General features: G+C 35.6%; 1 protein-coding gene across 1 annotated transcript in view; it reads right to left on the minus strand.

Annotated features, from left to right (window-relative positions):
• Nucleotides 1-9,357: 9,357 nt before the first annotated feature.
• prkd1 (protein kinase D1) overlaps nt 9,358-21,637 on the minus strand; it is a gene marked incomplete at its 3' end in the record, with an annotated part of 39,995 nt that continues 27,715 nt past the window's right edge. The window contains exons 6-19 of the mRNA XM_079385677.1: nt 19,707-19,914; nt 18,061-18,138; nt 17,306-17,504; nt 16,581-16,704; nt 16,399-16,476; nt 15,907-16,192; nt 15,052-15,104; nt 14,587-14,659; nt 14,131-14,237; nt 13,800-13,961; nt 13,504-13,602; nt 12,555-12,822; nt 10,557-10,642; nt 9,358-9,576 (exon numbers count right to left, since the gene is read on the minus strand). Of these exons, the coding sequence (XP_079241803.1) occupies nt 9,358-9,576; nt 10,557-10,642; nt 12,555-12,822; nt 13,504-13,602; nt 13,800-13,961; nt 14,131-14,237; nt 14,587-14,659; nt 15,052-15,104; nt 15,907-16,192; nt 16,399-16,476; nt 16,581-16,704; nt 17,306-17,504; nt 18,061-18,138; nt 19,707-19,914 (2,040 nt within the window). The remainder of the gene's footprint in view (nt 9,577-10,556; nt 10,643-12,554; nt 12,823-13,503; nt 13,603-13,799; nt 13,962-14,130; nt 14,238-14,586; nt 14,660-15,051; nt 15,105-15,906; nt 16,193-16,398; nt 16,477-16,580; nt 16,705-17,305; nt 17,505-18,060; nt 18,139-19,706; nt 19,915-21,637) is intronic.

Genomic DNA, 21,637 nt, shown 5'->3' on the forward strand with positions numbered 1-21,637 from the left:
CCTGCACATTTTATGTGATAGGAGAAATACAATTGTCCCATTAAGACGAGTGTAGAGCTGTATGCTGGGCCATGAAGAGCTCTATTCATCGTAGAATCAGAGTTCAGTTTGTCCCACTAACCAAATAGCACCTTTCATCTTCAGCTCTTTACAGAGCTACTGAAGTGTAAGGTAAACTTTGCTCTCCTCTCCCTCCTTTTGCTCCTCTCTCTCCTTTCTTGGCGAGCAGTTGGCCTCACACTGTGTGGCTCGTTCTTAATGCCACAGAGAGGATAAAGTTCTTGAATACATCACATGGGTGACAGTGATGGTTTTCAGAGGAGCTCGGCACACATGGACGTGCACCTGCACCACCAAATGAGAGTCTCATCAGCTGGAGACTAGTTGGAAAGACAATTAAAGTAAGAATGTATGGGCGCTGACAGCAATGGTATTTAGTAACCAAAAATAATTTCTTCATTTCAATTAACCTTTGATGTCGTAGCACGGCTCTGTATCTGTAGGCTGTTGACCTTTGGAAAATATCAAAACAAGTCACTCATTCGGCTTTACAGAGGTGGCTCGTACGGGGAAAAAATCCTTAAAACACCTTTAAATACATAATAGAGCCAATGCCATCTTGCACTAAAATTTAGTTGGTGCGTTGGCGTATAGAGCTCCACCAGAATGTCCGCATACTAAGAGGACCAATGCAAAAAAAAAAAAAAAAAATCTCTAATTTTCTCACCTTATGGAGTATGACTGTGATCACCGATATACACCACCACTAACATTTCCCCCCGGTTCTGCCAAATGACTCTCTTCTTCTCTGCAGGTATATTGATAAAGGAAATCATCTTCTTTTGAATTAAAATTTGGCATAAAACTGTTTACAAGAGGAACAGAGTATATTGCATATTGCAAAGGCTAAAACCAGAGAGAGCGAGTGTGAGAGAGAGAAAACAATCAACAGACTTCATTATTCTCTTTTCCTATCAAATTTGAGCTATCCTTGGATCTCACTAATGGACAGTTATTGAATTTCTCGCAATACCATTGAAATGATGTTCATATCTGCAGAGTGAGCGAGAGAGAGAGAGAGAGAGAGAGAGAGAGAGAGAGTGAAAGTCCTCTCATTTTATCCCTTAGAACATTGGTTTATCATAAGACCCCTTATTAAAGCTTGGACTCTAATTTTCTCCTTCGCACTTAGGGGGGCTTTTATGATTATGGTTACCAAGGTGATGTAAGGCACAGCCTCAGCTAAACAAAGCCAGTGTCACTAGAGTGAATAACCAAGAGCAAGGTGAGCACCACCACGGGAAATCGCATGCAATTACTGTTAATATTTACTCATTAAAACAGCCAGTGGCTGGAGAGATGCTTGCACAATTACTAATTTTTCAAATCAACCACTGCACATACCCTTCATTATGACCTCCAAGTTCTTTGTCCTTTTGAGAAGATATGCTACATGAGTGCAGTCATGTTGTTTTTTCGCAGGAATGAAACGAGTCTTATGTGTTGTATATATTTGCACTTAAAGTATTAGGAGGCAGATCTGATAGCTGTTTACTGCTTAAATTGCATTCAGATTGTTGTGGAAAGTAATACTAAAAAAAAAACTTTGTTTACAGTGACAGGAGGTTAATGCAGAAAGTCTTTTTGACAGAAAGCTGTTTTATATAAACAATGTTTTCCTTCGTCTGACGGTTCCTATATGAGAGTAGTCGTAAAGCAAAGACTTTTGTGCTTTTTAGGTGTGGAAACACTTTAGTCATGGGTCATAGGATTACAAAAACACTGACCAAATCATCGGAAACTTCAAATGAAGAGGACATTTCGAGCCTTAAGACAGGCTTTTTTGTCACTGTAAGAAATGATGGTATTATTTGGTCCGAGTGGATGGATTGCTTGTCAGGTGCGTTATTTTAACTGTGGACAGTGAATGACAAAACAATAGGGCACTGAGAGAAAATTGTACAGAGTGTAGAAAGGAAACGAAATACTGCCTCCAAAAACCAACTCCTTTATATGTCGAATTATCAAATAGAGGTTTTAGAACTTTTAAACCGTTGACAAAACTGACAGAACAAAGAGAGAAAAAAAAAGCTGAGCTGTCAGTCATCACCAAAAAAAAGAAAAAAAAGAAAGAAAAACTCCTGCACATATGTTAGCAACATGTAAAACTGCAAATGGCATACTGTCACATGATACTTGCAAAAATAATAGATTAATTCTTTCAAAACGGAGCATCTGTCACATCATCACAATTTCATTTCTGAAAAATATTCACTGATTGTAACCCGTCTGCTTTTATTTCAGATGCATAAAAAACATGAAAAGTTGCCTTAGTTAGTTTGCTTAATACACTCAGTATTTAATATTTGTGCCTTTTTGCTTTTTTGTCAGTGTGTGCAAAATAAGAACAAGTTTGTTGTATGCAACCAGTTACATCACTAGAGAGTTCTTACATACATAGTTGCCGGCTTTTGCTTCAGTTCTCTCAGAATCAATATTTCATATTTTTATATTAATAATTTCCTGTTGCTTTAGAGCTTGTGCCTTCTGTTTTATTTGCAAATTTAGTTTACATTGTTTAAATGAAAATTATTATTTAATTATCCAACTGCTAAGTGTTATGAAGTGTAATAATTAGTGTCAAAATACAAGTTTCACTAATTTAGTTGATTTTTCATTATTATTGTATAAAGCCTAACTTCACTGCAACCTACATTAAATGTAGGAGCTTACTAACTGAGCATATTAAGTGGGACAGGCTATAAAAAAGTTTACAAATCAGATTTCTTTCACTGTACCTTTAATAAGAATACTTTTTTCTTTAAATAGTTGGTGACATAAACCATTAAATGTCTGTTGTTGATGCAAAACTTTTTTGGAGGGTGTAATATGTCCAAACTTTGTAGGAAATGTATACATATTTTCCTACCTAAGATTTCAAAATGTGCCTGTTATATTGTAAATTTTTGTTTGCCCTTTGCATTTTTAAAAAGATTGTCTAGTTTATTGATAAGAATTTTGCAGATAAAATACTCAAATGCTCATCTGATGGCTTTATTAAAAATAGTATTATTATTTTATAAAGCCTATAGCTTCACTGGGACATGAAATTTAATTAGCTTAAAAACTGAACATATTAAGCGGCACAGGCTATTTAAAGTTTTAACTCTACATTTATTAAAATGTAAAACTATGTTATCTAGTTTATTGTTCAGAATTTGCACATACAATGTTCAAATACATGATACATATGATTGATAACATTTTAAAGTCATGTGGATCTGCTGGCGCCATACTTCCACCTAACGTTGAGACCTGACAATATTACATAATTGCATGCTTTCAGCTAGTCTAAGAAGCTTGTCGCTAATAAGGAAAGGGGTCAGGTGCAAATGTTTAAGTAAAGGAATGCATTTCAATTTCTCTTTAAAAGTGCTCAGCTGCAGGATTGCATTGTTAGGGTCGGGTTTAGAGTGAATGAACTTATGGGCTACATGTGAGGAAAAAGATTGCACGTTGTAATCATCAGTGCATGACATTAACACGTAGGCTGATATAACTTCTAATCTGTTTGTTGTTTAATGCCAAAAGGAATCTTGTCTTGAGGTTTCTGTACAGTCAGTTCTACTGGAGCAGAGCAATCATCTGCACACCACATTTATTTCATGTTGCTGTTAAGACTGTCCAGCCTCACCTGCTGAAGCCGCACTAAAATTGCCCTACTGTGCAGAGGAAGGCATTTAATCTCCCACCACCACCTTCTGCCAAGTCTGTAATCCCACTAATCTCCACCACATAGCACGCAAACATGCAGAGAATCCCTGTGCATCCATTCTGCCCAATCCCAGCAGAGCGTGCCCTATCCGACAGCATTCGCCTCCGTTAGTATGAAGGGGTGGTAATTTATTTGGGGGATGGGTTTCAGTGGGCGGAAATGGACCCAACCATCGCTCCACTTCCGCTATGAGTCCATTGCGTGCAAGGCTGGAGTATGTGCTCCAGTGCCAAATATTGAATTCCCACCACAGAGGGACTTCTCAGTGGTCCAGGCAGTAGTCTCTGTCAACCCAGAATAACCTCATTTAGCAACATGTTGGGTGTGGTGGAATAACAGGGCTATTTTTGTTTCCTTGCTTCGCTAGAGAAAACAGTTTACACAACCGGATGACCGATCTGTGCAGAAATTTGCATGAGCCTCTTATCCGCACTGTTGCCCAAACAACTCTGAACTGATAAACATAAACATAAAAGCATAAGCAGGGTTTAGATAAAATCTTTGTGCACGTTCAAGATTTGAATAGGTGAACCAGACGTTGATCGTACAGTATTAGGGACACTGTAAATAGTAAAGGGTGAAGATGTAAGGAGTTAAGAGTTGGGGTTTGTTGAAATGAATATCGGCCCCCTAGACTCCCACCCTGAACAGCCCACATTCCCCTTCAGTGACTCCCTGACATTTCTCTGAGCCATGCACTTGAAATGTTGCACAGTAATTGATGTTGATCCTAGCATGTGTGCAGGCTGCACTACAAATTAGGATGGAAAAGGTTATCATAATATTTAGCTAGTCTAATTTATCAGCTGAACAACTTCCCAATGGAGAAATTCAGAACAGGAGGATATATTTTAAGTGAAAATGAAAGTTTTGGGCTGCACTCACTGTGACGTTACAAAGCAGGCCATGAGAGCTAGTTCTCTGATGAAAGTTTTGTAAAACTTGTTTCTCAGGATTCATCTAAATACTCAAATACCCTGTTCACATGTTGCTCAGTTTGATAATTAGGCACAAAATAGTTTTTGCAATATGGCCATACACTATAAAAAAAAATTCAACTGACTAAAACGGTACTTTAAAATTTCAGGTTTAATTGCTACCTTACATTTTAAGAAAAATTAAAGCAGTGTCAAAGTGACAACCTGCAATGATGAGTTTATTGCACTTTTTTTTATCCACTTTGGATTTAATTTCTAATGAAGAAAATGAAGTTGAAACTGAAAACATGGCACATAAAAATGAAAGCTTAAATGATTGTGACAAGTTACACTGACGGACATAAATGATATAGCTAAAAATAATAAAAAAACATTTGCAGTATGCAAAAATAGATGAATGATTGATTACATGTATAATTATTATGTTTTTATTATTAAAATGTATAATAAATTAATAATTATTTCATTTATATTTTTTCTTTACATTAATAATATATATATATATATATATATATATATATATATATATATAATTTTTTTTTTTTTTTTTTACACAATTACTTTAATATACCTGTTGTTTATATATTTACTACTCGTTTGTCAATATCTGATCTGTATCACTTTCTATTTTGGCGTCCCCTAGCGTTCTACCTTAACCCTATAATCATTGTTATAATGAGACAAAAAACATACATTTAAAAATGTCTTGAACCCATCTAATTGTCATGTTTATTAATATATATATTTAACTATTTGTACAGACATCAGAAGCATTCCTTTTACATGACGATGAAACCAAGCATAACATTAGTTAATTATTGTATTGTTTTGAGTATGGCCATGACTGTCCTCTGCATTTTATTTTATATCATGTATATTTTATCCTTATTTTTGATTATGTAATTTGTATTTTATTATTCAAATTAGCAACGTTTTGATTGAGTTTAAAGCTTAGTCTTGCGTACATCTCAAGTCAGCATTATGTTTTTCTAGCTGGCAGAAATTGATATCAAATTGAATATAAAAGTAAAATATATTTTCCTAACATGTTTTAATCTGTTTTAATTTTCTTCGTTGCAGGAGCAGAGGATAACTGGGGGTTGATGAAGCTGTCGCGCGCATAGCTCACAACTGCACGTGCACGTTTTGCACACAGATACCTGGCACGCACAACACTGACCTGTTTTCACATAATCAAGATTTAATTTGATGGATCGCTTAAAACAGTCCAGTATAGCCAGACATTTCTGCTTAGAGGTAAAAAATATTATGCATAACACAGTCATAGATAACTAAAACATTGCTGTTTAAATAAGTCAATTTACAACAAAAATTTATTATGCCTACTGTTTCACCAATAAATTATAGCAGTGTGCTTTATCGTTTTAAATTAATATCACACAAAGAGATGAAGCAATCTAACTGTTTGACTCGTGAACTGAAAAGTCATTTATTCGGCTCTTTTTTTTTTTTTTTTTTTTTTGCTGTTGCACCGTCTGGTTTCATGTTTGCTGCTCAACACGGAATCGGGGAAAATATTTGCGTGTTTTGTCTGACAGAACCAAATAATTCACACGTGCGAAACTATTATATTTGTTTTCCTTTTGGTGAAATTGTCTGTGCCAACGCAGCCAGGATGAAGAAAAACGGAGTTACTACGGCAACAATCCTTTCAGGATATATCTCTGTCTCTCTCTTTTTTTTTTCTTTTTTTTTTCAAATATGCAATTGCAGAACATATGGTTACTCACTGTCAAAGCTGTGATTCTTCATTTGCATACTAACTATTTTCCGAGTACACATTCCCTAGAAAACATGTGCAACTCCAGCAGATGCATCATATATGAGAGAAAAAAAGACAAATCTGTTAATAAGAAATCTACTAAGGCATAATTTAATACATGTGTTGCTTTTATATTACTTGATTATTGCCCCTTCTTGCAGGAAATGCGGATATGGCATATTTTAACGCTGTTAATGTAGCCTATTTGATTCTTAACTGTTTTTATTGTTGAGAAATTCAAAGTTCTTCACTAGTTTCTAGTTTGTTTATTTTAGAAGACTAATTAAATCTCTTCCGAATGTGGACATTCTGTTAACGAAACATTTTAAGACTTGTTCGTTTATTGTAGATTTAAAGTAAGGCCTATTTGAAATGAAAAATATGGAACTGTTTGATCAGATTAATATATATTTTATATACAAAAAGCCTACTAATTCTACGAGGAATCTCACCCATATAATTTCCTAACCTATTTTATTTGACACTATAGGTTTTTATTTTTAATGTCGCCTTTAATCATTTTTAGTAGCCTACTTCACAATAGTATAGCTGGTTTTGTTCATAACATTTTCTTTAACGTTTGTAATCCATGTTTTCAATCGAATTTCTTGTTTTTAAATCAGATATGAATCATATAGAGTACATTTGCCTTTTGGTCATGTAACACCTGCACTATTGGCTCTATTCTCCATCTATTGTGGGGAGGAGTTTGGATGAGAGAGAGCAAAACAGACTCGAATCATGCGTAACTCGATAGACAGCCCATCTGTAAGCTTCTTCCCTTTCTTTCAGTCTGAGCTCGTCGTCTCTTGTCCAGGAATAGGCTGAGGGCGTTGTGTAAATGATTCAGAAAGACCGACTGCTGTTTTAGAATGGGACATTTTCTATTTAAACGGTCAAAAGTTAGGGAAATGGAAGAAAAGCGCATTTTGCGTTTTCCTGACAAAATACGTTTGGAGGTCAGCTGGATAGCCTATATGTAGCCAATACAGCCTATATAAATGTGTAAAAATAGAAATGAGAAAATTAGCCTGTAGAAATTAGATTTTTTTTAATGGCATAGGCCTATAGCCTAGGTTAAGATAACAAATGTCGCGCAAAATGAGTATGTTTACATTAATCAGTAAAATCTGTTTAAAACAGACAGTATTAAAAATAACGAGTGAATGGATGACTTGATAAATTAATACAGCTTCTTTGTACACTTTGTAAGAGATTAAAGTGATAAAACGGGGACTTTTAACTGAAAAAGAATATTTTCAGAAAGAAAAGGCTATATTTTTATGCCAGATTTAATTTTTTCGCGATTGAAAACCAGTTTTTACAAAATTTTGTAGCTAAAATTTTTAGCTGTGCTGTCAGTCATTAGGTGAAGCAATAATATGCCTACTACGAGACTCTTGTTGACAAAAAAATAACTGTAATTTATGGAAAATCATGGCATTAAAATAGGTCTATATACCAAACGCACTGTAGCCTACGGCGTATATTTTCCTCAGCCTCGTTTTCAATTCTAACACAACTTTATTATTAAATTAAATACTCAAAGTCTCCTTGCTAATTATAACTTCCCATACTAATACTCACATTTGGTAAATAGGCCAAATGCATTATATTACTTGATTTTGGTTGCATTAATTTATCTGCCAATCTATTTCTGTAGCCGTCTGTAAAATGTTGCATTGAGAGACATTTGTAGTGTCCCACCGTACCAACTTTCAGGCTTGAATGCTGCATAAGCATACAGCGCCATCTGTCGATTAGGAACCACTCTTCCCGAGGGCAGACAGCAGATAACACCTTCTTGATTTGGCGATGAAGCAGCAGCGTGCCAAAAACACTAGCCCACAGTATATGATCTTTTTTCAAGCACTATGGCTTTATCACTCACCTTTAGGCTTTTATCTTCCAAAGTGCCATTCTGTGACTTGCACTCATTCCAGCCCATAATTATATAACGAAAGAAATATTTTAAGATTTAATCAGCCATTTGGACAGAATTGCTGATATCAGTGTTGCACTTCTTATCCTCACTGAAAGAAACACACTGAAAATCTGTCATGAGAACATGATACTTTATGCGTACACAACCAGCTGCACTTTATTATTCCAACATCTCTGAAGAAAGCAAAAGAACAAAAAAATGTTTCCAGTCCACAGGCAGCATTGTTTTGTTGTCTTACACTTGCACAGAACACTAACATAACCAACCCCCAAAGTACCACACACACACACACACACACACTGCATTCATAAGCACATAAACACAAAACCACAAAAGCTATAAATGCTCTCCTCTGTACATTTGTCAAGTACTCATCAATTCAACAGGTCACCACAAAATTTTTGCGGTGGTATTTCTTAGCAGAATAATTTAGTTAATAAAACTTTATAAGTTAATTTTAGAACACATTTCTTATATATTAAGACTTCTTTTGTGAGTTATACAAATACTGCTGATACAGTGTTTTTGACCGTGTAATGGCAAAAATAATAATACTAATACTAATATATAATTTTAGTCTAAGATTAAGCTCCAAAGTCCTTAAGAACAAAAGGAGCCTGAAAGTTATGTTTGTTCATAGTAGTTTAAGTGCAGTTGTTTTGTTAGATTAAAAAAAAATGTATACAGCATATTTGGGTATGATTGTATTTCTGTGTATGGCTTGATTGGCTTTTGTGGCTTAGGCACTGTGTGTATAATGAAATTTGTGCTTGATCTGTAGTCTACTGTTAAATGAAACTGTGCAGTACTTTTGTTAGGATTTGTCAAGGCATTTACAGTTGGCTAAAGTGGTGATTTTGCAGTATACAGTTGGCTTGAGTTCCGTTGTTGTGCCCTTAAAGGGGCAGGCAGCAATTTACAGAACACTGACTCTGTCGCTGAGCATGCCCATAACGAGCTCGTCAGACTCCGCCTCTTCACGGACATCAGCATGAGGGTTGATCAAGTGGGCTGGGTACTGAAGGCCATTTAGTTCTGCAAAATGCTCCCAGCGCAAATCATCGCTTTCATGGGTGATATATCGCTCCTGCATTTTACACTCCAAAGTCCGCAGGTCCAGCCACATCTGGTAGTCCTGTCATAAAGATATATTTTTAGGGATCAAAACCGTTCCACACTATTAAATAAACACTTTCTATCTGTCTGTACTTTCAGATTGCAGTATTTTCATGACTATTTTTTTTAAACAGTACATTTTTTCATTGTTTTAATAATCTTTTGTGCTTTGAAGTACACTTGTTTTCACATGTTGACTGACATAAAGCAAATGTAAAGTACTTGATTATATTCAATTTTCTATTTAATATGTTTTAAATACATTTTAAATAGCAACTTAAATTACAAATGTGTAATTTCAAATATATTTAAATACAAGTTCCAACATAAATTACATTATTAGTATATTTTATTTTACCATAAATGCTTGTTAAATTCAACAGTACACTTTACTCATGTTTCAAAGACAATAGAAGTAATTATGATATTCCATATAAAGATGTACTGAAGTCCTACTAAAGCGAATCAGAAAAACACTCAGTTCAACTATTTGCATTTAATATCAATTTACAATAGAATACACTTTAATTTGCAGTTAACATGCAGTTATTCAGCTCTCTGTTTGTTTTTCAAAGGTTAATTTGAAAATGTAAAAATAGGGTAGAAATGGAAGAAATTATTAAGTTAAATGGCGAAAGCAAAGATGTAACATGATGAAAAAATTACAGCACATGAACAGCAGTAAAATATTTTATATTAGTTATTATAATTTTCATAATTTCTAAACCTCTTTTGCAAGTTTCCTATAATACGTGAATATTTATCACATGCTATGTCTATGCTTGTAAGAAATGATAAATTAAGATGACCAGTCACTGGCACTGAACGGTTATTCTTGCCTTGTTAAGACGTTAATATTCTCTTACATAGATGTGGGGGCGTAATTGTGCCCCTGTTTCACTTGTCTAATGTGACTGTGGGGGGAAACAGAAAGTTTTTTTTGTACATATCATAGCTTTTTTTTTTAAGCAAGGCATATAAAAGTCATTATCTTCTAACCTGTAACCAGGGATGGCTGAGAGACTTGTCCACGCTGTAGCGCTTCCTCATTTTGACTTGCAGCAGGTTATTAATGAGGTCAATTGCTGTAACAACAAAACAGGTTGTCAGTGAACAGGCTGTAGTGGAAAACCTGAAAGATTTTGTGTCCAGAAGGATAATGAGCAAAACCAACATCATGTTAACATTATTTCAGGGGTCACAAATTTCAGAGACACTCCAAAGTTTCTTAACCTTGAGGCCTCTGCGCTTTTGTCTGAGGGATCGTTTGGCATTATTCACATGAATGGGTCGTAACAAAAATTGAGCACGCTCTCACCAATCTCTTTTCTTAACCTTTGCCCTCTCTTCTCTTCATCTTTTCTTTTCCCTTTCCTTCTCTTTCACCTCTCTCTCTCCAACATCTACAGTTTACCATTAGCTTAGTAGACGGGTAGTCATTTAATGTTACTACACTACACGTTTTTTATAATATTAATTTTGAAAGAAAGAAAATACTATAATAATAATAAAAAAAAACATTTTATATTTTGTCAAAATTATTTCAAGTATTTATTATTACATTATTATGAAAAATATTTTTGCAGCGAAAATCCAAAAATATAAATTCTGTGTATTTACCATTGCATATGCATTTAAATTCATTGCAGTCAAAAAAAAAAGTAATCTAACCTAATTTGTTCTGAAATTTCTCCATATGTTTTGCAACTTGTTTTATGAAGCAGATACTCTTTGTTGTGCCACTTAAAATATTTTCACTTCACAGTAAACAGGAACAAATTCAATTAAAACAGTTTTAAAAACAAAGTAATTATTAAAAATGGCTATACTTGGTACCAACCAAACTATATAAATAAATAAAAATCTATGTGAATAATTTGTTCCAATTGCCTGCGTTCTTAAGTAAGTAAAGTGTGGTCTCTGGTTCTCTTGCTATTTTAATGAGGAGGAAAGAGGGTATTAGTGAATAAACAGGGTCAAAGGTGAGGGCATCAAAAATCTAGTTAAGGTAATGAGACGAAGGTCAGTTTTATCCATACAGATTGCATATGACTTAAAGGTAAATATTACCTATTGTAGACCCCAATTCAAGCCTTTGCTTTGAATTAATACTGACCATATCTTCCTAGATCATGAACCATGAGCCAAGCAGAAATTATTTGGGTGAGTTGAGGTCATCTACTGTATGTGTACGATCACAGGGTGGTGATAATTAGAGCTTCAGTAGGAACATCAAGCTGAAGTATGACTTCAAAATAGAGTTTAACGTCACATAACTAGGTGGATATCAGTAGCAGGCTGGCTAGAAATAGCATTTCTTGTGCAATGAGGTCATATTCGTACATTAACTAATGGAAGTTAATTCCTAATAACTAGTCTAATAAGGTTAGGGTTAGGGATTAACATATAGAATTCAGGTCAAGGGGGTCCAAGGGGGAACAACAGGGGTCGACTGATTTTTGGCCTGGCTGAGGCCTGGCTGATTATCGGCGCCGATACTAAGCATTTTTATGGTTATCAGTATAGGTAATTTTCAAAACCGATTTGGCAATAAAATAATTTAAAAGTATTTAAAAACTTTTTGACAGAGCCCTTGTTATTCTTAATTTTGACATTAATTTTAATTTTTACACCAGACGTGTATATACACATATACATACATATATATATATATATACATAGGTTCAAAATATCGGTTATCAGTCTACTTGATCTGTAATATTCGGTATCGGCATCGGCCCTGAAAAAAAAAACAAAAAAAACATATCGGTCGACCCCTGCATTGGACCCTAATGACTTTCACTGTTTGGACAAAAAACATTCAGAAGCTTTTCAGAATATATTGTTTTACACAGGTTTGGAATGGCATGAGGGTGATTAAATGATGAAATAATTGTAATTTTCGAGTGAATAATCCCTTTAAACACAACTTTACCTTCTTCAATCCATTTTTATTGAAGGTTGTGCCACATACTATCCGTTCTCCCCAAAACTTACCATCTGGAGTGACTGTTTTCCAGGGGTTTGGCGGGTACATGAAAGCAGCGTTCTGGATTTGGTCATGAATGTCTTCATCCTCATTAAAGGGGAAGGTTCCACTGAGACTGACATAGACGATGACACCCACTGACCACATGTCCAGTGAGCGGTTGTAGCCCTTGTTGCGAAGCACCTCCGGGGCGAGGTACGCCGGGGTGCCTACCACCGAACGCCTAAAAGACTTCTCACCAATAATACGTGCAAAACCAAAATCACACAGCTTCACCTGCAAGACAAACCGACGAATAATGAGCTTTACAATAAGCAGACACTGGGAGGAATTGGCTATTTTACTTGACTAGGACTGAGATGCACAAAAGACCAAAAAAATAACATCCTTTTGTTCTCGTGCTAGCTTTTAACACCACAGACGCCGTAATGATCAGTTGTCACAGTCTGAACGAAAGTCAAGTGAAATTATCACCCAGTTGGATGTGGTTACAATGTATCTCCTGCTGATCTACACTTTCCACCTTTGAAACATTTGCGCACAGCAACAAGCACCTTAGGATACGAGAACCGAACTCAGACGTTGACAGTTCTAGTTCTGCTTCCACCTTTGCCAAATATTTGTAAATGACACGCAGTGATTTGTTTAGTATTCTTCCAAAATGTTTGCCTGCGCTCAAACAGTGAGTCATCTTTCTGCTTGAGAGCTTCCAGAGACAAGCTTGTGCAGTAGACAGAAGAAACAATGGGAGGATAATTTAGAAATCTTTCATTAGAATGTAGAGACACACACAACCCTGTGCCTCGAACACACCATGAGAACGCTATAATTACCATCTTTTATTCTTGCACATTTACAAAAACAGATCCATTTATGTTAATTTTGGTGTGGCCTCACTTCATTCAGATATTTCCTTTCTTTTGTTGTCGCTTCTCGTTCTGTTCAGATTTTACTCACTTGTGGAAAAGAGTCAGCGGAGGCTAACAAAACATTCTCAGGTTTGAGGTCACAGTGAACAATGTTTTTGAAGTGAAGGTGGCGGAGAGCGATGAGAATCTAGGAAAAGAATGGAACGTTGTTAATATTATAATGCGGTAGGAAGCATAAAACATCATAAATAAAAATGCAAAAGCAAAGGTCCAGCTTTAACATTAATTTTTGCTTTAAATATTTATATGGGATTGTGCATACGGACTCTGCCATTGTTGCGCTGGAGTCAAGAGTGTGCGAAACACGGTGCCTGTGAGACTTACCTGCGTAACGAGAAACTTGGTGATGCGTTCTGGCAGCCTTCCCTTCTCACTTGACAGTATCATCTCCAACATGTCGCCATGGAGCTTTTCCATGACAACAAAGACACGCTCTGGTGTCTCAAACATGCACTCAAGGTTTACAATGCCGGGATGGTGGAGGTTCTGCATAAGACATATGTGACATCTGTATTAATATCTATTTAATTGTCATTACTGTAATATTGACATTCAATTTAAAAAAATATGGACAAATATAAATAATGATAATAATATATATAATGTTCTATTTGTATTCTTATATATTTGTATTGGGTGTTATTTGTTTATTTACCTGGAGAATGGCAACTTCATTACGCAGTTGACTTTCCTGCTTGGTGGGAAATCGCAGCTTATCAATGATCTTAATGGCAACATCTCTGCCTGTTTTCCTGTGTTTTCCTGCATTATATCAAAAAGGATTATCTATATCTACATTGTGGTGTGTTTTTTTCATTCATTTAATGGATGTAAAGTATGGTTATATGTAAATGTGTATTTACTGTAAATATTACAATGCTTACCCTCATTACACAATCATTTTACTACATACAATTTGTAAAAAAAAAAATTTATCTGTGCTGTATTTAAATATTAAAATATTAATTATTAAGTATTCAATTTTTATATTGAGTATATTAAGTATAGTCAATTTAAATACGGTAAAATACACATTTTATTTTCTTTTAATGCAGATTCCAGAACACTTCCTCATGTCAGAGAACTCCCTGTAAATAGACTGGTACGTTACCTCCATAGACAATGCCAAATTGCCCAGACCCAAGTACTTCATCAGGGAAAATCTGATACACTGTGCTAATATCCTGTAAGAAAAACAGAAACAAAATGTAAGTGTATGTGCCAAAATGGGCTGTTCCCAAAGCTCAGAAGCACTGCTTTATACATCAGATTTCTTCTGATCTAGTCTTTTTTATTTTGTAACAATGGCTGAATTCCGACCAGTAGCCTAAAGAGCTATTTCCACATCTCACTAGGACTGTGTCAGAAAGACTCGAGTAACCATGGCAACCCCATGGCCGAGCAGGTAATCAAAATAATCTCCAATAGAGGCATTGTGTGTTTATATCACACTGGAACTCAAGGTTGCAGGTATAGGCAAGCCGATGGGAACATTGAGCTCTTGCACATGGAAACAAAGAACGATGCAAAAAGAATATAAGATATAGGTGTGTCTCAAATATAAGAAAAAGCTTACCACATTCTCCTGGATCTGGCAGTTGGATACAGAGATGCTAATGGAGATCTCTTCTGTTGGTATCAAAACAAACAAACACACTCTTTATGTCTCTCTTGTATTGAATGCCATATCCTCAGATTTACACCTTTACTAATTTAATCTACCTGAACAAGAAATACATGTAGACGATACATATCACATTACAAGAATTTCTCAAATTCATCTCAAAGAAAATTCAAAATTAACTAATATATATATAGAAAATTAGAAATGCTGCCTTTGCAAATTAAGTCAAAGAACTAAAATGATATATAGCTTAAAAAAAACTGAAAATATTTAAATAAAATCTAATTCAAGATATGATTAAATACCATAGTTTATAAATAACACTGGGCTTGTCAAGTACATCTTTTCACTGTTAGAACACTATATATCATTGCAAATACCTATAATGTTTTGAACAATAAGTTGATCGTAATTTTTCTTATGGAGTATAATAAACGGCCATTAATATTGTATTCTCCTAAATGTCTGGATGAGATTTAATAGCTATTTTATAGATTTTATAACATAAAATAGTACATCTCAATAAGCAACATGAAACAGTAGGTGTAAAATGGTCAAAGTAAAGTAGATATTTTCTAATAATTGTGGTGAAGTTTCATGGCAATGACAACATGCTGGACATAGTATACATAAATTGCATGTGCTTGAATGATGATCAAAAATGTATTAATCAAATGCAGTACATATTTGCACACAATGTAATATTATAATCACACTGCATTTCTGTATTTGTTGTGTGCCCCCCCCCCAGAAACATTCTAAGGGTCTTCGCATGAGCCTCTAAATGTTTCACCATGAACTTCATACTGTGGTGGCTGTGATGGCCGCCGTGAGATATGCCCTTGGCGATGACAGGCATAAGTGCATGCTGGATGGCCATCTCCCACATGCGGGCCACGTCCTGTCCCACACCGCTAACAAGCATGCTGCTTCCGTAACCCGGTGTTCCCCCGTCGGCTCGAGCCAGGTTCTCTCCCACATAGTACACCAGAGATGCTGTGGCAATCTCAAAGCAATGTGGGTTGGCACCCTCAGGCAGAAGGTTGAATGTTTTCGCTGGTTCCAGAGACAGCACCTCAGATAAAGGAATTTCCTGTTGGAGAAGGTTAAGAGGTCTTATCTGAAAGCTGAAACCTCAATGATATTGCAGAGACGTGCGTGTGGATCTGATGTGAGCGGTGATCCATGAAACCTATCAAGACAAACTATCAACATTATCAAAGGAAATGATGAAAGCCCTCTAGATACTTCCGAGATTAATTTGTTAATGTGCGTCTCGAGTGTCAGACTTGAGGTTACCTTATAGTATTTGCTCCCAGTGTCATTCTGGAACAGGGTAATACATTTGCTGTCAAGTCGCCAATAATGTCTCTTACGCTAGTGTGAAAAAAAAGAGAAATGATAATGTACAGTAAGAAAATATCACTTTGTAATTCACCTATTAATTCATAAGGTTTATAATGGAAACCCAGAGCACTTACCAACGTGTCTTTGCTGGTGAAATGCACAAGCCAGCCTTCTTTCATAACATTGCTGCTTTTCCTCTTGGTGTGTTTGACAGACTGAACCACCCGCATAAGTGGGATGTTGTTGCTGGTGGAAGGGCTTACAAACATGGTGACATGTCAAAACCTTCTAGAACATGTCAATTGTGGGATTTTATAGCATTAGAATACTTTTTTATTTTGTACTTGACCTCAAACAGACAAACATCAACAACATGTTTTAATTATTGTCATTATATTTTTCCTGTTTGGGAGTGTATTTTATGTATTTGTCCTTAAAATGAAGTATTATTATTTTCTAATGTCTGTTATACTGTAATAGTTACACTACCATTCAAAAGTTTGGGGTCATTAGATGTTTTTTGAATACTAAAAAATGAATACTTTTATTCAGCAAAGAAGCATTGAATTTATCAAAATTGACAGTAAAGACATTTATAAGAAATATTAACCATTAACCATATTCATTTTACAATATTAAAGTTTTTACTGTATTTTTGATCAAATAAAGCAGCCTTGGTGAGCATAGGAGACTTCTTTGGAAAACATTTTTTAAAAATCTTACTGACCCCACACTTTTGAACAGTAGTATTTGCTGTCTTTTATTTTGTGTGTGTGTGATACTGTAAATAGTTGACAAACATCAACTATTTGTGATGTTTGTTTTGTTTATAGAACTTCTAGAAGTGATGAGGAGCTACCTTATGATTCTGTTGGATTCATCTGGGTCTTGGTCTTGGAAATCTCCAAGCTCACCATGTCCAGCTTCCAAAAGAGCAGCGGAGTCAACCGCCAGAGACTCTTCCATGTCATCGATAAGTGGACTATGTCTGTCTCCGTCATGGTCATCACAACCCTCCTCCATGACCACATCTGATTCAGCACCGGGACTCAACAGATCTAAGAGCCATGATATGAAAAGGATTGGAGCGAACAGGAAAGCAAATCAAGACAAAGTAAGTCACGTGATGTATAATATGCGTAAAAAAGCTGTCAGTTAAACACCACCAACCACAAAAAGCAGAACATGAAAATGAGCAGTTTCAAATTTCCATTCAGAAAAGTACTGTTAATAATACCATATTATAATATAAATAGGGAATATTATAACAGAGTCCCCATTGGAGTTATATCATTATACTCTTTAGCCTTTGCATCAGTTTGTATGCTTACTGTTAAATTATACAGAAAGAAATAAAATTTTTATTGCATTTTTTATTGTATCATAATAAATTATTAAGAATAACAATTTTAGCTTAACTATTCTAAGTGATATACACAAACAGATTTAGTTGTACAACATTACCCCAGTTTTTTCATCTGAGCACATTATGCTACAAATGAAGAATGATGTTCACATGGCGTTTAATGTTCAGTCGAATAAATATTGTTGTTTTTGTCATCAAATTGCAGTGTTGATCACTGAATCGCATGGAGATGCTAAAGTTAGACTTGCCTCCGTTTCTTGACACCTCTCCGAGGCAGTTGTTTGGCACTTTGGGTGCACATCGTTTATGGCAGTTGAATTTGCAATCTGAGACAGCGTGAGGGATAAGAGAGTAGAGAAGAATGACAGAGCGACAGAGAGAGGGAGAAAGAGTTAAAAGGGGGAGTGAGGGAGAGAGTTTACTACCAATCTGGCACATAAACATATGAGTTCCTGTTGTGCTGGTGGCTGACAGGCTGAGACCTCGCACATTGAACACATGAACATTAAAGCTGTTTGTAACAGCCCAGCCAACTGCACTCTTTACTGCTTGGCACATGGCATGTATTCCTCTTACACAAACACATCGTATATAAAAAGCAGCTGTTGTGTCACTTTATATTTGTGCTCTGTTCTAGATGACAAAAAAGGATCAACAAATTCTGTGATCTGTTGTGATCTGATAGTTGTGGTGTTATCAAAACGTAGGATCTGTAAAGCAAGCATCAATACATTACATATTGGCACCCGATGGACTAAGAATAGACTACGTTTTGAAAAAAAATAGTATACTATGCATGCTATTTTTATAGCATGTACTATGCACTACTGTGCAGCAGATTTCATTTATGTATGGAATACTACATTTGAGCTACAAAACCATAGCACAATGTGCTGCTGTCTACCACAATGCAATGCATTCATGGACCCCTTTCAAATTTCCAGGGTTCTCAGAAGCAGAAATTGTCATAGTTGGGTTAAATGGAAACTACAATAAATATCAGTTTTGCATTCCCATTTGCTCCAATAACAAAAGAAAAAAAACTTTAACTTTTTATAACCTTACAAAAAAGGAAAAAAATATAGAGTGATTGATTGTATTAGAAACACTCATGCAGCAGCGTTAACTATTTTTCTCTATAATTTAATGCCAAGGTAATATAACACAAATTGTAGTGTTATAAATGTACAATTTATTTTAAAACATAAAAAGTCTAGATTTACAATGTTAATAATTGTGGAAATGTGTCATCAGTCAGTGAAAAGGGTCTATTTCAACCAAGATTTTTAATATATCCATTGCAACTGATTATTTAGCCATATCGCCAAAGAACTTTTTTACACAACGTTGGATTAAAAATGAATGGAAAGTAACCTATTTATATCCAGCATGTATTAAATTAAACACTGAACATATGTAAAGACAATATAATAGTATATAAAATATTCTGTGCAGTATGCTATTCCATTTTGAACACAGCCCTACTGAGCCTCATTATCGGTCTAATCAGTCCATCATTCTTATAATAACAAAACATCATATCTGCTGGAGAAATTATAGCGAATATTATATTAAACATATTTGTGTACTTATCATAATTTGTGTAATTAGTTTAAATGGATATTGTGAATAAACTGCAATGGTTTCTGGACAAAGTAATGATTTACAACAATTAGTAATCATTCTCCAATGGTGGCTCAGATGAGTTAATACAGTTTTATTACCGAGAATCAGAATTACACAGAAACATCAGGATCAGAGGGGATTTAGACTAGGCACATTATTATGTGAAGCAACAACATACTAAAACAATTACTGTATGACAATAAAGCTTAATATTTTCAAGAGGATCATTCTATAACCATAGCTTGAAATATTGAGGATAAGCTCGTACCTTTGCACTGTAATCCCTGACGGAACAGGCCCTTGAGGAGTTTCTTGCAGTGCTGGCAAACGGTGGGGCGTGTGTAGGAATGAATGACAAATGTGTGTGGCACCTTCACTTTAGACAGCAGGATCTTGTCTAACTCTATTGGCCGACCTATATAGGACTGAGAGTTGGAGCGGCCTCTTCCAGGAAAGATGTCTGATGGTGTTTTTTGCTGTGAACAAATAATGTAGTGTGTCGTGACGCAAAGAACATCCAAACAACACAAGGACTATAACTGTTCTCAGTACATTGGTATTTTTAATAATTGTCAGGTTAGGGTAAACTGTTGTATTATATTGGGGCAAGTTGTCACACTATGATGAATGTAGATAATGTAATTTCAAGAATTGTTTTAGGTTTCATAATTGTTTAACTGTGTGTGTATTTTTTGCTGAAAAGCTTAATATACAACTGTTGTTCAATGGCAAGTTCCATTGTGACAACTTACCCCCATTTTGTTGTCACAAAATAACTAATATATATATATATATATACATACACACACTCACCTAAAGGATTATTAGGAACACCATACTAATACTGTGTTTGACCCCCTTTCGCCTTCAGAAATTTAAACGATGCCCAATTGGCACTAAGGGGCCTAAAGTGTGCCAAGAAAACATCCCCCACACCATTACACCACCACCACCAGCCTGCACAGTGGTAACAAGGCATGATGGATCCATGTTCTCATTCTGTTTACGCCAAATTCTGGCTCTACCATCTGAATGTCTCAACAGAAATCGAGACTCATCAGACCAGGCAACATTTTTCCAGTCTTCAACCGTCCAATTTTGGTGAGCTCGTGTAAATTGTAGCCTCTTTTTCCTATTTGTATTGGAGATGAGTGGTACCCGGTGGGGTCTTCTGCTGTTGTAGCCCATCCGCCACAAGGTTGTGCGTGTTGTGGCTTCACAAATGCTTTGCTGCATACCTCGGTTGTAACGAGTGGTTATTTCAGGCAAAGTTGCTCTTCTATCAGCTTGAATCAGTCGGCCCATTCTCCTCTGACCTCTAGCATCAACAAGGCATTTTTGCCCACAGGACTGCCGCATACTGGATGTTTTTCCCTTTTCACACCATTCTTTGTAAACCCTAGAAATGGTTGTGCGTGAAAATCCCAGTAACTGAGCAGATTGTGAAATACTCAGACCGGCCCGTCTGGCACCAACAACCATGCCACGCTCAAAATTGCTTAAATCACCTTTCTTTCCCATTCTGACATTCAGTTTGGAGTTCAGGAGATTGTCTTGACCAGGACCACACCCCTAAATGCATTGAAGCAACTGCCATGTGATTGGTTGATTAGATAATTGCATTAATGAGAAATTGAACAGGTGTTCCTAATAATCCTTTAGGTGAGTGTATATATATATATATATATATATATATATATATATATATATAAAGCTTTTAGAAGTTTGAATGTTTAATAGATTTTGGTGAAGACTTTAAGTAATGTATTTACAGAAATGAACTATTCACTGGAATAAAGTGTGTCAACTAAGCTATTCGAATTTAAGAATCATTTTTGGATGCAACCTGTGACGGTGCTTTTTTGTCAGTCATTAAATTTGGCAAATGTTAAAAAACTATTATCAAAAGCAAATCAAAGGTATTCATTTGTCACACAAGCTCACAGGTACTAACCCGAGCCAAGTCAGCCCTCGATTAGGTGAACAAAAAACACAAGGGCTCTACGAGGTTCATGCTGAGGGAGATTGTTGTATATGCTGAGCTTTGATGAATTTGCATCAACTGAGAGCAACAACTTTCTCATCAAGCTGATCTTTAATGTGCTGCTGATTGGCAAAGATGCAGATGTCTTACCACCTGTTGTGAATAGATCTGACATCACGCAGGTGTGCATAATCAACTATTCAACGTGCTCTAAA

Source organism: Barbus barbus (genome assembly GCF_936440315.1).
Source record: "Barbus barbus genome assembly, chromosome: 30".
Classification (NCBI taxonomy): Eukaryota; Metazoa; Chordata; class Actinopteri; order Cypriniformes; family Cyprinidae; genus Barbus; species Barbus barbus.